General features: G+C 42.7%; 1 protein-coding gene across 5 annotated transcripts in view; it reads left to right on the forward strand.

Moving 5' to 3' along the window:
• The window catches only part of ckap5 (cytoskeleton associated protein 5), a 168,241-nt gene that overhangs the window by 90,949 nt on the left and 59,869 nt on the right, over positions 1-17,423 (forward strand). For all 5 annotated transcript variants that reach the window (XM_070899680.1, XM_070899682.1, XM_070899683.1 and 2 more), the window contains exons 31-33: positions 1,881-2,016; positions 2,370-2,563; positions 9,888-10,057. In XM_070899680.1, coding sequence (XP_070755781.1) covers positions 1,881-2,016; positions 2,370-2,563; positions 9,888-10,057 — 500 coding nt within the window. The remainder of the gene's footprint in view (positions 1-1,880; positions 2,017-2,369; positions 2,564-9,887; positions 10,058-17,423) is intronic.

Genomic DNA, 17,423 nt, shown 5'->3' on the forward strand with positions numbered 1-17,423 from the left:
TTCTGATTGGAGCTGTCATTTTTATCCTGAGGTTGGTTTATTAAAGTAAACTGCACTTTCCTTATTGCAAGGTTTAAACAAAAACTGCAGAGAAATAATCTTGTAAATCAAATTTCATACACACTTTTAAGGTAAAGGACCTTGCTTATCAACTGGATTTAACATGTTTCTCAATCAATTACATCATGTTCAGTATGTTAATTACCAGATTACAGCTTGAACCAAGCAGGACTGTCAATTTTGAGTTTTTAATTGTCGTACACAGTACAGCCAGAAATGATGTGATTATTGAGGAAATCGAAAGGGAGAAATTATTTTTGAACTGAAAATTGAAAATGAAAGTGATATATGTCCGCAGACCCTTCAAGTTAGCAGGATAGGTAGATAAGATGACTAGGAAGGCATACAGAATACTTGCCTTTATTAGCCGAGGCGTAGAATACAAAAACAGGGAGGCTATGCTAGAAATGTATAAGTCACAAGTTAGGCCACAGCTAGAATACTACATACATTTCTTGTCACCACATTACAGGAAAGATATGATTGCACTAGAGAGGATACAGAGGAGATTTACAAGGATGTTGCCAGGACTGGAGAATTTTAGCTCTGAGGAAAGATTGGATAGACTGGGGTTGTTTTCTTTAAACGGAGGGGGCTGAGGGAAGACTTAATTGAGGTGCATAAAATTTGAGCTGGACAGGAAGGACCTATTTTCTTTAGCAGAGAGGTCTATAACCAAGAGGCATAGATTTAAAGTAATTGGTAGAAGGATTAGAGGGGAGTTCAGAACTTTTTCACCGAGGTTGGTGGGGGTCTCAAACTCACTGCCTGAAGAGGGTTTCTGCCTCGACCACCCTATCACATTTAAAAAATACTTGGATATGTACTTGAAGAGATGTAAACTACTGGTTACTGGGTTACGTTCCAAGAGCTGGAAATTGGCTTTTGGCTGGATAGCTCTTGTCGGCAGGCACAGACACGATGGGCCGAATGGCCGCCTTCTGTGCCATAAATTTCTATGATACTCTGAAGCAAGGTTGTAGAACCTGTGAAGTGAAGGAATTTTGATGACAATTAGTGAAGCTGAAAGATAAAGGTCAGTGAGACATCGGAGAAAGTACAGTAGGCTGGCGAGAACCATCGTTGGAGAAAAAATACATTACTCATCAACTGTTGCCAGGAATTAAGCTCTGGAATTACATCCTTGAACTTCTCTGCCTCCCTCTTCCTGAAGACACTCCTTTAAAACCTACCTCTTTGACCAAGCTTTCTGTCATCTGCCCTAATTTATCTCGCATTCCTAATCATAGTGATAGAGCACAGGAGGAGGTTGTTCAACCCATCGTGCCTGTGCCAGCTCTTTGAAAGAGCTATCCAGTTCGTTCCACTCCCCTGCTTATTCCCCATAGCCCTGTATCTTTTTTTTTCTCAAGTATTTATCCAATTCCCTTTTGAATGTTACTATCTAAGCTGCTTCCCCACCCTTTCAGGCAGTGCAACTTGTTGAGGAATTTTTTTTGTGGCTTGGTGTCAAATGTTTGGTCTTGTAACTCTCCTGTGCAGCACCTTGGGATGTTTTACTACTTTAAAGGCGCTCTATAAATGCAATTTATTATTGCCAGAAATATTTTTGTTTTTTCTCCATGTTTAAAGGCTTTTCTGTCTTGGCGAAACTAAAAAAAAACATGGCTCCTTTTCACCTAAAGACCCAGTTTGAATAGGGCTGGCAGATGATTGTTGAAACTGAATATTTCATTTTGAAAATTGACCATATTTAACTCAATTAAGCTATGAGGTGCATAGAGCAATAGGCTACTTATCGCACTTTTTTTGATTAGCAAGATGGAGAATAACCTGTGGATAATTCTTTTAAATTTTAGGTTGGAGAACCAAAAGACCTAATTCGTAAAGATGTTCGATCCATTCTGAACACGATGTGCAAGGTCTATCCAGCTAGTAAAATGTTTAATTTTATTATGGATGGACTGAAATCCAAAAATTCAAAACAACGAGTGGGTGAGTGTATATTCATTTCACTGTAGTTTTTTTTTCTATTCATTGCCCCTCGTTAAAACTGATGCTGAAGTAAGGTTCATGGGTGATATTCATATTGGTGGGGAGAGGAGGAAGAATATCCCAGCCAAAACTATTTCCATGTCCCACCCCCACCCAGAAAAAATCAGGTGCCATGGTGTGATTACTGTTCCACTTTATTAAATTGCCTGACCTTGTGAATCTCACCAGGGTCGGTGTCTCAACTTCCTCTGTACCAATAATTTGATGGATTTTTGGAATACTTGAAACTCGGCAGCAGGTGTAAATCGTACTGACTAATTTTTTGGTTGACTCTCTGATACTTTATTTTACAGAATGTTTGGAAGAGCTGGGTGCTTTAATTGAAGTTTATGATTTGAATGTTTGCCAGCCAACTCCAGCCAAAGCGCTCAAAGAAATTGCAAGTCAGATTGGAGACCGAGATACGTCTGTCCGTAACGCTGCCTTAAATACAGTGGTTACTGTCTACAATATCTGTGGCGATCAAGTTTTTAAATTGATTGGGAATGTAAGTTTTTTTTTTGCCAGGCGTGAGGGAAAGACTCTCTGTCTGGTTAAATAGCTCATACAGCTACTAAGTGCAGAAAGTAAGAACAAAATGAAAGTGAATGATGCAGTGTTGTACAAATTTAAATGTTTCAAAATGACACCAAATTTTTGTTATCAAAGCAATAAAGAAAGCTCAGTATGTACACTATCCCGCAAACGAGTACTTGCACCCATCATAAGCTGCAGGGTTTTGACCCTGACTACGCTATTGTTACCTGGGGAGCGGGGGCATGCAACTCCGAGATAAAGATACCCCAGCATATATGTTCTTCCCTTTGTAGTCCTTTATTATATGATGATTCACAGTCCACCTCTATCTTCTCTCTCCCTCAATTCTCTTAATCACCTGCCTTCATTCCCAGCCTTCAGAATCTGCCCACCCATGATGCCACAAATCATGACACTGCACTTAATCTTTCTACCCCATATGCCTACATTCAGCCAATATTTCTGATTTAACAGCCTTTTTTCATGTTTCCAGATTGGTGCACTGGAAAACTAACCTTTTTGAATTGATCAATAAGTTATCTTTCCCCCCCTCCCCAGGCCACTATCTACTGCTACTTCCATGTGCATTGCTGCTGCCTTTTTCCCCAATTACTATTACTTGTACCTCCTGCATCTTAACCTCCAGTATCTGATTATTCTGCCATTTGCACACACTTGGTGAAGCACTACTGGATGTTCTACAATAGTCACTCTCAGTTGCACACTATGTACTGAAAGGAACTCACTACTCTAGCCTAAAAGGTTCACTCGAGTTAGTGCATGTCAAAGTTATCCATTTATCAAAGTTGGCTCCATGATGCACTCTTCTCCACAGTTTTCCATTATGTTCATGCTTGACTCTGTACTGCTTGTAATCCAGCTCTCTTCACTGGCATGTTTTAAATGTTTACAGTTTTTGATGACTTTTTAACTTCAGCTTGTTGCACCATCTTGTCAAGCCTACAAGATCCCCCAAAATTCTGCCCCTTGTGGCTATTTGATAGTAAATATGTAGAATAGACCAAACTGAATATTTAAACCAGTTATTTAACAGACTGTTTATCAATAATTGGATTGGACTGCGAGGTGGTCGATGGACAACCAAGATAAACAGAGTGGTCTTTTTAGGTCCTGGACATTTTTGTGCATGTATGAATGATTTGTGGAGTTATGCCAAGGATCCAGTGAGGATTAGCAAGAACAAACTTGTGCATAGATACATATCCAAATGCTATAGTGCCTTATGCCCTTCAGATGTTAAAAATAATTAATTGGTTATGTAGCAAATAGGGTGGAAGACCAGTTGACCTGTTGGTGTTGCTTTAGTATTGGCTAGGGCATCAGGCAAATGCTGTGCTCCTTTTTCATTTAGTGCCATGGGATTTTTTTTAATAACATAGGAGCAGGGGTAGACCATACGGCCCCTCGAGCCTGCTCCGCCATTCAATAAGATCTGATCATGGAGTCAGCTCCACTTCCCTGCCCGCTCCCATAACCCCTTATCCCCTTATCGTTTACGAAACTGTCTATTTCTGTCTTAAATTTATTCAATGTCCCAGATTCCACAGCTCTCTGAGGCAGCGAATTCCACAAATTTATAACCCTCAAGAAATTTCTCACCTGTTTTAAATGGGTGGTCCCTTATTCTAAGATCATGCACTCTAGTTCTAGTCTTCCCCCATCAGTGGAAACATCCTCTCTGCATCCACCTTGTCAAGCTCCCTCATAATCTTGTACCTTTTGATACGATCACCTCTCATTCATCTGAATTCCAATGAGTAGAGGCTCAACCTTTCCTCATAAGTCAACCCCCTCTCATCCCCAGAATCAACCTAGTGAACCTTCTCTGAACTGGCTCCAAAGCAAGTATATCCTTTTGTAAATATGGAAACCAAAAAAACTGCACGCAGTATTCCAGATGTGGCCTCACCAATACCTTATATAGCTGTAACAAGACTTCACTGCTTTTATACTCCATCCCCTTTGCAGTAAAGGCCAAGATACCATTGGCCTTCCTGATCACTTGCTGTACCTGCATGTTATCCTTTTGTGTTTCATGCACAAAGGAGCCCCAGGTCCCACTGTACTGCGACACTTTGCAATCTTTCTCCAATTAAATAATAACTTGCTCTGATTTTTTTTTTGTGCCAAAGTGCATGACCTCACACTTTCCAACATTATACGCGATCTGCCAAATGTATGCCCACTCACTTTTGCAGATTTTTTGTGTTCTCCTCACGCACTGCTTTTCCTCTCATCTTTGTATCGTCAGCAAACTTGGCTACTACGGGTCTTCCATTTAATATCTTGCATCCAAAAAGTGACGACAATGCTGCATACTCTCAATACTGCATAGAAGTGTCAGCCTCGAAGTGTTCAAGTTTGGCAGTGGTGCTTGAGGCCACAATCTTTAGGCTCCAATCGTAACTACACATCGCAACAGAATATGAGTGCATCGTAGAGTGGGAAGTTGAGAATTTGAATGTGGGAATTCGGTGCAGAGAGGGAAGGAGGTGCTCCTTTTTGGCTAAATTAGTTTAAAATAAACCACAGGAATTAATTACATAAAACGTTAAATACATAAAACAAAGTTAGAGAAAGGTCAATGCGGGACATGTACCGCATCTGCAGCATGTGGGAGTTTGATCCTAGGCAACCACATCTGCAGTGTGTCTGCAACTTGAGGAACTCTGCGCAGTTGTTGAGCTGGAGTCCGAGGTGCAGACATTGTGATGGAGTGGGGGAATTATCTGGACATTTTGACCCAGGAAGCAGTCACAGCCCTTGGGTTAGTTAGTGGTTTAGATTGGTTAATGGTCAGGTACAGGAGGATGTGACTGACTCAGGCAGGTAAGGGGATCGCAGATGATGCGGTGTAGGACCCTCAGCATGTGACATTGTCAAACAGGTACAAGGTACTTGTTACCCATGTTCCCCCTAATTTTAAATGTGTGCGCGCGGGCTGTGTGGCCCATTCAAAGTTTTGCGCATTCACAAAATTTGACATTGCAAAAACGGGCTGTATCATAGAATCATAGAAATTTACAGCACGAAAGGAGGCCATTTCAGCCCATCGTGTCCGTGCCGGCCGACCAAGAGCTAGTCAGTCTAATCCCACTTTCCAGCTCTTGGTCCGCAGCCCTGTAGGTTACGGCACTTTTAAGTGCACATCCAAGTATTTTTAAAATGTGGCGAGGCTTTCTGCCTCTACCACCCTTTCAGGTAATGCGTTCCAGACCCCCGCTACCCTCTGGGTAAAGACATTTTCCCTCGTATCTCCCCTGTTTAGCCCCCCTCCCCCCCCCCCCCCCCATTACTTCAAATTTATGCCCTCTTGGTTGTTGACCCCTCTGCCAAGGGAAATGGGTTCTACCTAGCCACTCTATCCATGCCCTTCAATTTTATACACCTCAATCAGGCCTCCCCTCGGCCTCTGTTCCAAAGAAAACAGACCTAGTATCTCCAACCTTTCCTCATAGCCAAAATTCTCCAGTCCAAGCAACATTCTTGTAAATCTCCTCTGCACCCTGTCTAGTGCAATCTCATCTTTCCTGTAATGTGGTGACCAGAACTGCACACAGTACTCCAGCTGCAGCCTAACCAGTGTTTTATACCGTTCAAGCATAATGTCCTTGCTCTTGTATTCCATGCCTCAACTAATAAAGGCTAGTGTTCCATATGCCTTATAACCACCTTATCTACCTGGCCTGCTACCATCAGAGATCCATGGACCTGCACTCCAAGGTCCCTTTGTTCCTCTACACTTTTCAGTGTCGTACCATTTAATGTGTAATCCCTTGCCTTGATTGATCTCAAATGCATTACCTCACTTGATTGAATTCCATTTGCCACAGTTCAGCCCACCTGACCAGTACAATGATATCTTCCTGCAGTCCGCAGCTAGCTTGCTTTGTTATGGGACCGGCAGACAGCTGCGCGGCCCAGTCTCTTGGAGGGAATGTTGCTTGCTACCAGAGTGGATAAAAACAAAGGCGGCAGGGTGAATGGGAAAATGACCACGGTGGTACAGGAGGTCATTCAAGTGGGGGGAGAGAAAAGGAATGTGGTGGGCGATAATATAGTCCGGGGAGTTGATGCAGTGACGAGAAGTCCTGAAGGCTCTGTTAAGGACATCACCTCGTGGCTGGAGGTGGAGGATCCAGTTGTTGTGGTCCACATCGGAACCAACAACATAAATAGAACTAGGAATGAGGTTCTGCTGAGGGAGTTTGAGGCGCTAGGGTACAAATTAAAAAGCAGAACCTCCAGGGTAATCTCTGGATTACTACCTGAGCCACACGCAAATTAGCGTAGGGACAAACCGATTAGAGGATTAATTGCGTGGCTGAAAGAGTGGTGTGGGAGCCAGAGGTTTCAGTTCATGGGGAAAGAGGAAGCTGTTCTGTTGAAACGGATTCGACTGGGACTGTTACCTGGCGAATTGAATAACACGGACAGTAGATTGGGCTTTAAACTAACAAGGGGGAGGGAGGGTGCGGATAATGGTAAATTTATAAGTTTGAAGAGAAAAGTCATTGCTGTAGAGCAGAGCGGTGAATAGGGTAAAACTAGTAGATTGTGTCAGGAAGGGACAGAGTTTAATAATGGCAATAGAACAAAAATGGCAATCAGGCAAAAACAGAAAAATTTTAAAATTAAAGGCGCTATAATCCCAATGCACGAAACATTCGAAACAAGATAAATCTACATTTGAAAAGGCAAGGATTAATTAGGGACAGTCAGCACAGATTTGTTACGGGAAGATAGTGTTTGACTAACCTGATTGAACTTTTTGAGGAGGTAACCAAGAGGGTCGATGAAGGTAGTGTGTACGATGCAGTATATATGGACTTTAGCAAGGCTTTTGATAAGATCCCACGTGGTAGACTGGTCATGAAGGTTAAAGCCCATGGGATACAGGGCAAGTTGGATCCAAAATTGGCTTGGCAGTAGGAAGCAAAGGGTAATGATTGATGGATGTTTTTGTGACTGGAAGGATGTTTCCAGTGGAGTTCCGCAGGGCTCAGTACTGTGTCCCTTGCTTTTTGTGGTATATATCAACGATTTAGATTTGAATATAGGGAGTATGATTAAGAAGTTTACAGACAACACTGAAATTGGATGTGGGGTTGATAATGAAGAGGAAAGTCATGGGCTGCAGGAGGATATCAATCTACTGGTCAGGTGGGCAGAGCAGTGGTAAATGGAATTTAATTCAGAGAAGTGTGAAATGATGCACTTTGGGAGGGCTAATAAGGAAAGGGTATATACATTAAACGGTCGGCCACTTAATAGCGTAGATGAGCAAAGAGACCTTGGTGTGCTTGTCCACAGATCCCTGAAAGTAGCAGGCCAGGTGGTTAAGAAGGCATACGGAATGCTTGCCTTTATAAGCTGAGGCATAGACTATAAGAACAGGGAGGTTATGCTTAAATTGTACACTACTTTGGTTAGGCCACAGCTGGAGTACTGTGTGCAGTTCTGGTCGCCGTATTATAAGAAGGACGTGATTGCACTCGAGAGGGTGCAGAGGAGATTTACTAGGATGCTGCCTGGAATGGAGAATCTTAATTATGAGGACAGATTGGATAGGCTGGGTTTGTTCTCATTGGAACAGAGGAGGTTGAGAGGAGACCTCTTCGAGGATGTAACGAACAGGGTGGATAAAGGAGAACCCAGTGGATGTGGTGTATTTGGACTTCCAGAAGGCATTTGACAAGGTAACACAAAAGGTTACTGCACAAGATAAAAGTTGGGGTTGCGGGTAATATATCAGCATGGATAGACGATTGGTTAACTGCCAGAAAAGAGTAGGGATAAAGGTCATTTTCAGGTTGGCAGGCTGTAACTCGTGGGGCCGGTGCTTGGGCATCAGCTATGTGCAATTTTATATTAATGACTTGGATGTAGGGACTGAGTGTAATGTATCCAAGTTTACTGACTATACAAAGGTAAGCTGTGAGGAGGACACAGCCTGCAAAGGGATGTAGACAGGTTAAGTGAGTGGGCAATAAGATGGCAGAAGGAGTATGATGTGAGGTTATTCACTTTGGCAGGAAGAATAGAAAAACAATAGTTTTTAAATGGTGAGAAGCTATTCATTGTTGGTGTTCAGAGATTTAGGTGTCCTTGTACAAGAAACTGTTAGTATGCAGGTAGAGCAAGCGATTAGGAAGGCAAATGGCATGTTTGCCTTTATTGCAAGGGGGTTGGAGTATGAAAGTAAGGAAGTCTTGCTACAATTGTACAGGGCTTTGGTAAGACCACACCTGGTGTACAATGCACAGTTTTGGTGGTCTCATGAGGAAGGATATACTTGCCGTTAGAGGCGGTTGATTCCTGGGATGAGAGGGTTGTCCTAATAAGGAGAGATTGAGTAGATTGGGCCTATGCTAGAGTTTAGAAGAATAAGTGGTGATTTCATTGAAACAAAAGATTCTGAGGAGGATTGAGGTCAAGTTTTGAAGAACTTTTTCCCCAAACCTCAAGTGGGTCGGCTAGAATTCATGATATGGTTTGTACTTGGTCTGTGGAAGGATGCTGGATGGGTTGATAACTTATTTTTGTTTTAAGATGGTACTTCCATTTACATTGTACCATATGACATCAAATCATTGTAGAATAATCTAGATTTTTAATGTTGGGCAGTTGAGAATCAAGTCAGTCCAAACTGATTAGGCTATATTTAATCTTGGCAGAAGTGTCCAGTTTGACTTGGTTATCAGTGCACTTGATTAGCCAGTACTGAAGCAGCCAAGTATTGCTGATTATCATTGGATACAAGATCAGCAACAATTTGTTTTTTTCTGAGGTTGCTTCATTGCTTTTATTGGATGATTGGCTGCTGGCAGAAGCGGGCATTATAGTCTAGTCCCACAGTTTGTTTTTTTTCAACTTTCAAATAGTATCAAATTGACCAAATACTTTTGAAGAGCATAATAACTTTCATTTAGAACAAATGGAGATCCACACATTTTTCTCCTTCCTTCTTTGCTCCATACAATCCTTCATTATAGAAAGATTTATTTCTGTCCTTCCTACTATAAGTTTTTGCTTCTGAATTGTACTCCCCTAACTTGAGTCGTCATTGTTGACAAACTCTCCAGTTTGTTTGTACAGGTCGTTAATTTGAATAGGCAAAGCAAAGAACCTTATGCCAATTTTGTATTTATAAGTATAGGATTATTTATAATCTAGACATTGAGTAATACATTTACGGCAAGGAAAAGGTTATGGGACTGACTTGTGTGAATCTTTTTTCTTCGACTTCATCTCTGTTTTCTAATCAATCCTAGCTTTCCGAAAAAGAGATGAGCATGTTGGAGGAAAGAATTAAACGATCTGCTAAGAAATCCTCAACAGTATCTACAAAACAAGTGGAGGAGAAGACTCAAAGGTCACAAGGACTAAATCCAAATGCTATTGTGTCACGGAAGGGCTGTGAGGAAGTGCCATCCAAATTGAAGTATGTTTACAATGGCTACTGTGTAATCTAAGTAGCAGTGTTTGCATGACCTCAATCAGACTGAGTAATGGGGGTGATTATGAACTGAGTGTGGTTTTAAGTCGATGTACCTTGGGCAGAAAGCCAACCTAATAAGGAAAATCAATAGTATATTTGGCCTTTTCAATGCTTTTAATAACTTCGTGGCCTTCCCTACTTGAATAATATGCAAAGGGGCCTCCAAGCAACTATAGTTTTGTCATTAGGTATGCATTGTTGTATGTTGTCCTCCACTTAGTTTTTAATGTAACATGATTTTTCCCACTTTTTACTTCATAGATACTATGGATTTAAAGCTGCTTTAAAAAAAAAAAAAAATTGTTCCTGGAATGTGGGCATTGCTGGCAAGGCCAGCATTTATTGGCCATCATAATTGCCTTTGAGAAGGTGGTGAGCCACCGCCTTGAACCGTTGCATTCCTTGTGGTGAAAGTACTCCCACAGTGCTGTTGGGGAGTTTCAGAATTTTGACTCAGTGATGATGAAGGAATGGCAATATATTTCCAAGTGAGGATGGTGTGTAACTTGAAGGGGAACTTGGAGGTGATGGTTTTCACATGCGCCTGCTGCACTTATTGCCGAGAGCATACAGAAAACAAGCGCAGGCAGCGGAAAGAGCGCGCGGCAAACCAGTCCCACCCATCTTTTCCCTGAACAACTATCTTTCCCATCTGTGACCGGGACTCGCTTGGACTGTTCAGTCACCTAAGGACTCATTTTTAGAGTGGAAGCAAGTCTTCCTCGATTCCGAGGGATTGCCTATGATGATGATGATGCATGTCCTTCTAGCTGATAGAGGCCGCGAGTTTGGGAGGTGCTGCTGAAGAGGCCTTGGCAAGTTGCTACAGTGCATCTTGTAGATGGTGCACACTACAGCCATGGTGTGCCAGTGGTGCAAGGAGTGAATATTTAAGGTGGTGGATAGGGTACCAATCAAGCGGGCTGCTTTGTCTTGGATGGTGTTCAGCTTGTGTTGTTAGAGCTGCACTCATTCAGGCTAGTGGAGAATATTCCATCCCACACCTGACTTGTGCCTTGTAGATGGTGGAAAGGCTTTGGGGAATCGGGAGGTGAGACACTCTCCACACAATACCCAGCCTCTGATCTGCTCTTGTAGCCACAGTATTTATGTGGCTTGTCCCGTTAAGTTTCTGGTAAATAGTGACCCACCCCACCCCCAAGAATGTTGATGGTGGGGGATTTGGCGATGGCAATACCGTTGAATGTCAAGGGACGGTGGTTAGACTCTCGCTTGCTGGGGATAGTCATTGCCTGGCACTTGTGTGGCATGAATTTTACTTGCTACTTATCAACCCAAGCCTGAATGTCGTCCAGATCTTGAAAAGTTCAGCTCAATTCCAAAGGACTATGTTCTTTGTTGAATGGTAGTAAAGGTTCTTTTATTTGACCTGTGATGATTCTTCAGATGTGATCCAAATTCATTAGTGCATAAAAATTATAAGCAGGGGTAGGGCGTCCGACCCTTTGAGCTTGCTCCGCCATTCAATAATATCATGACTGATCTTTGACCTAAACTCCATTTTCCTGCTCGATCCCCATAATTCTTTGATTCCCCTAGAGTCTAAATATCTCTCTATCTCAGCCTTGAATATCCTCAACGACTGAACATCCACAGCCCTTTGGGGTAGAGAATTCCAAAGATTCACAACTGTCTGAGTGAAGAAATTCCTCCTCATCTAGGTCTTAAATGGCCGGCCCCTTATCCTGAGCCCATGCCCCCTAGTTCTAGACTCTCCAGCCAGGGGAAACAGCCTCTCGGCATCTACCCCGTCAATCCCCTCAGAATCTTATGTTTCAATGAGTATAGACCCAATCTACTCAATCTCTCCTCATAGGACAACCCTTATCCCACGATCAATCTAGTGAACCTTTGTTGCACCGCCTCAAAGGCATGTATACCCGTTTACAGATAAGGAGACCAAAACTGTGCACTGTGCTCCAGGTGTGGTCTTCCTAAAAGCCCTGTACAATTGTAGTAAGACTTCCTTACTCTTGTATCAAACCACCTTGCTAGAAACATAGAAAATAGGTGCAGGAATAGGCCATTCGGCTCTTCGAGACTGCACCACTATTCAGTATGATCATGGCTGATCATGCAACTTCAATACCCCATTCCTGCTTTCTCTCCATACCCCTTGATCCCTTTAGTCACAAAGGCCAACATGCCATCTGCCTTCCTAATTGCTTGCTGTACCTGCATGCTAACTTTTTGTTTCCTGTACGAGGATACCTAAATCTCTGAACACCAGCGTTTAATAGTTTCTCGCCATTTAAAAAATATTCTGTTTATCTATTCTTCCTACCAAAATGAATAACGTCACATTATACGCCATCTGCCACCTTATTGCCCACTCGGTTAACCTGTTTATATTCCTTTGCAGACTCTTTGCGTCCTCTTCACAGCTTACTTTCCCACCTTTGTATCGTCAGCAAACTTGGATAAATTGCACATGGTCCCTTCATATAAAACATTAATATAGATTGTAAATAGCTGAGGCCCAAGCACTGATCCTTGTGGCACCCCACAAGTTACGCCTTGCCAACTGGAAAATGATCCGTTTATCCTTGCTCTGTTTTCTGACAGTTAACCAATCCTCTACCCATGCTAATATATTACCTCCAACCCCATGAGCCTTTATCTTGCATAGTAACCTTTTATGTGGCACCTTATTGAATGTCTTTTGGAAATCCAAATATACTACATCTGCTGTTTCCCCTTTATCCACTCTGCTGGTTACATCCTCAAAAAACTCTGAATTTGTTAAACACTATTTCCCTTATGATTATTATGATTTTCGAAGTGCTGTGTTGCTATTTCCTTAATAATGGATTCCAGCATTTTCCCAACGACTGATGTCAGGCTAACTGGCCTGTAGTTCCCTGTTTTCTGTCTCCCTCCTTTCTTGACCAATGAAGTTACATTTGCTATCTTCCAATCTGTGAAGACTGTTCTAGAATCTAGGGACGTGTAGCTAGAATTTAATTTGAAGTTACTGTTTCTCTTTCCTGTAATGAGACAGGATTAATAAACAATCTCCTAGTAAAGGATCCCCTTGGAATAAGCGATCATAGCATGATTGAATTTCAAATTCAGATGGAGGGTGAGAAAGTTGGATCTCTAACCAGCATACTAAGCTTAAATAAAGGCGACTATGAAGGTATGAGGGCAGAGTTGGCTAAAGTGGACTGGGAAAATAGATTGAAGTGTAGGACGGTTCATGAACAGTGGTGTACATTTCAAGAGATATTTCACAACTCTCAAATTTATTTGTGAGGAGGAAAGGGTGTAAGAAAAAAGATAGCCATCTGTGGCTGACGAAAGAAATAAACGATGGTATCCAATTTAAAAACAAGGGCATAGAAAGTCGCCAAAACTAGTGGGAGGACAGAAGATTGGGAAGTTTTTAAAAGCCAGCAAAGAACGACTAAAGTAAATGTTGGTTCCTTAGAGGACGAGACTGGGGAATTAGTAATGGGGGTGGTAACCTGGAGAAACTCTGAACAAATATTTTATATCAGTCTTTATGGTAGAGGACACTAACAATATTCTGATAGTGGATAGTCAAGGGGGAGGAACATAACACAATCACAATCACTAAGGAGGTGGTACTCAGTAAGATAATGGGACTTGAAGGTAGATAAATCCCCTGGACCTGATGGCTTGCATCCTAGGATCTTAGAACTAGTGGCAGGGATTGTGGATGCATTGGTTGTAATTTACCAAAATTCCCTGGATTCTGGGGAGGTCCCAGCAGATTGGAAAAATGCAAACGTGATGCCCCAATTAAAAAAGGAGGCAGACAAAAAGCAGGAAACTATAGACCAGTTAGCCTAACATCTGTGGTTGGGAAAATTTTGGCAGAAAAAAATCCAAGAGCAAGTTATTATTTAAATAGAGAAAGATTGCAAAGTGCCACAGTACAGTGGGTCCTGGGGGTACTTGTGCATGAAACACAAAAGAATAATATGCAGGTACAGCAAGCGATCAGGAAGCCAATGGAATCTTGACCTTTATTGCAAAGGGGATGGAGTATAAAAGCAGGGAAGTCTTGCTACAGTTATACAGGGTATTGGTGAGGCCACACCTGGAATCCCTAAGCAATTGCTCTACGTGGAACTCCTTCATGGCAAACAAGCCAAAGGTGGGCAGCGGAAACGTTACAAGGACATTCTCAAAGCCTCCTTGGTAAAGTGCGCCATCACCACTGACACCTGGGAGACCCTGGCCAAAGACCACCCTAGGTGGAGAAAGTACATCCGGGAGGGCATTGAGCTCCTTGAATCTCAGCACTGCGAGCGTGAAGAGGTCAAGCACAGGCAGCAGAAGAAACGTGTGGTAAATCAGTGCCCCCCCCCCCCCCCAAAACGAATATCTGTCCCACCTGTGATGGGGTCTGTGGCTCTCATGTTGGACTGTTCAGCCACCAAAGAATTCACTTTAGGAGTGGAAGCATGTCTTCCTCGATTTCGAGGGACTGCCTATGATGATGACCTGGAATACTGCATGTAGTTTTGAATTTCCATATTTACGAAAGGATATACTTGCGTTGGAGGCTGTTCAGAGAACGTTCACTAGGTTGATTCCGGAGATGAGGGGGTTGACTTAAGGTAGGTTGGGACTATTACTCATTGGAGTTTAGAAGAATGAGAGGTGATCATATCGAAACATATAAGATTATGAGGGGGCTTGACAAGGTGGATGCAGAGAGTATGTTTTCACTGATCGGGGAGACTAGAGCTAGAGGGCATGATCTTCGAATAAGGGGCTGCCCAATTAGAACTGAGATGAGGAGAAATTTCTTCTGAGGGTTGTGAATCTGGAATTCGCTGCCTCAGAGAGCTGTGGAAGCTGGGACATTGTCTATTTCTGTTTTAAATTTATTCAGTTTCTTAAACGATAAGGGGTTATGGGGAGCGGGCAGCGACGTGGACCTGAGTTCATGATCGGATCAGCCATGATCGTATTAAATGGCGGAGCAGGCTCGAGGGGCCGTATGGCCTACTTCTGCTCCTATATCTTACGTTTTTATTGACAAAGGTGAGGGGTGATGTCAGTGTCAAATTGAACACCTTTTGGATTCCAGATCTGTCTTCCAGTCAGTGGGCACTGCTGAACTTACTGGCCACTGCAAGAGGTCCCCAATTACCCATGGTGGAATGTATAATCCAGGCACTCTTTATTGCATTGATCTTATCAAGGAGAATGTTTGTTTTGTTGAGCTGTGGCATTTTGCCCTTTTTTATTTCTGGTACACGAAGTATGATGAAATGTGCTTTTTTCCCTTTATCATTCATATAACTGAATACAAGTGGTCATCTGGTTTCACACGATCTTTGTGTGCCCTTATTAAAGTTGCAAATTATCCAATTTTCAGTTCTGACTGCTGTCTATGCAGGTAGGTCATTTTGTATTTAACTAATGTTTCATGCATTGAATTTTAACTAAGTATTGATAGTTGTTCTTGCTTTATATTCCCAATCATAATTATGGATTTTTTTTAATGGGGTTCCTTGATAACCCAGTAATCTATTGAAGGTCTAAAGATGGTTGGCTGGTGTTGCCTTTGCATTGTTTTGAAAGGGAAGATTACATTGTTTCATTGACTGATGTCCTTGCTCATCTCTGACTACCATTTCAAAAAATGTTTAATTTGCTATTGGAATATAACTCCTTGAAAAGTAACTCCTCTCTTGAGGTATGTGCTTTTCTTTTTCTTCCCCGCCCCCATTTCTGCCAGTTTTTTATTTTTCCCCTTCCTTAACTGAAACTGTTGATTCCTTGCCATATTGTGGTTCCATGGGGATTGGTTGACTTCAAGTACTTTACAAAGAGACCACCTTTTTGTCAGTCTTAACTGAATATTGCCTCTGGCTGGCTATATTGGGTGGAAGAAATGAACTTTAACAGATTGCTTTTTTCCCTCCTTAACATCCCTCCCAACCTAGAGGTACTGATGTCAATTGTAGCACCCCAACCTTTGCTCCGGCTGAGATTACCCAATTCGGCACAAATCTGGATCAAACCTAGGACCTTTGTGGTTTGAAGGCCAGCACTTTTCATCCAAACATCTAGCACTTGTACCATCTTTTTATAGATTACAAACAAAGCTCAGAGGTATGAGAAAAATGGGTGCCCAGCTATGAAGGAAAAATTAGGAGCGGTGACACAAGCTTGCTGAGAGGTGACATTTTGAGGAGATTTTTGGAGGAGAGAGGTAGAGACATGGCGGGGTTTAGGAGGGAATTCCAGAAAGTAGGGCTTGGATATCTGAAGTTGTATTGACAGTGGGGCTGAGGAATGTGCAACGGTCAGAGTTTGAGGAATGGTAAGTTCTCAAGGTAGGGTTGAGGGGCTCAAGGATGTTGAGATGGGAAGGAATGAGGTATTTAAAAATAAGGACATGAATTTCAAATTCTATATTTGACAAGGAACCAATATAGGCCAGAGATGGTGGGAGTTATGGGCGAGTGGGACTTGGTGCAGGATGGGATATTAAAAGCAGAGTCTGAAACGACCTTTTTGGAGGATGGGATACTAGTAAGGAGAGCATTAGATCAATCAAGTCTAGAGGTGGCTATGGTATGTATGAAGGTTTCACCATTGGAGGTGGCAGCAGTCTTTGTGATGCTAAACATCCTTAAGACAAAGGTCCTCCACCAGCCTGTCCTCACTGCACAGCACTGCCCCCCAACCATCAAGATACACGGTGCAGCCCTGGACAACGCAGACCATTTCCTATACCTCGGAAGCCACTTATCAACAAGAGCAGACATTGATGACTAGACTCAACACCGCCTCCAGTGCAGCCTTCGGCTGCCTGAGGAAAAGTGTGTTGGAAGACCAGGCCCTCAAATCTGCCACCAAGCTCATGGTCTACAGGGGTGTAGTAATACCTGCCCTCCTACATGGCTCAGACATGGGCCATGTACAGTAGACACCAAGTCGCTGTAGAAATGCCAACGATGTCTCCGCAAGATCCTACAGATGCACTAACATTAGCGTCCTCGACCAGGCCAACTTGCCCAGCATTAAAGCACTGACCACATTTGATCAACTCCACTGGGCAGGCCACATTGTCCGCATGCCAGATATGAGACTCCCAAAGCAAACCTCTACTTTGAACTCCTTCACGGCAAACGAGCCAAAGGCGGCCAAAGGAAACGTTACAAGGACACCCTGAAAACCTCCCCGATGAAGTGCAACATCCCCACCGACACCTAGGAGTCCCTGGCCAAAGACTGCCCTAAGTGGAGGAAGTGCATCCAGGAGGGCGCTGAGCACCTCGAGTCTCATCGCCGAGAGCATG

This window comes from Pristiophorus japonicus, chromosome 14 (assembly GCF_044704955.1).
Source record: "Pristiophorus japonicus isolate sPriJap1 chromosome 14, sPriJap1.hap1, whole genome shotgun sequence".
Taxonomy (NCBI): domain Eukaryota; kingdom Metazoa; phylum Chordata; class Chondrichthyes; family Pristiophoridae; genus Pristiophorus; species Pristiophorus japonicus.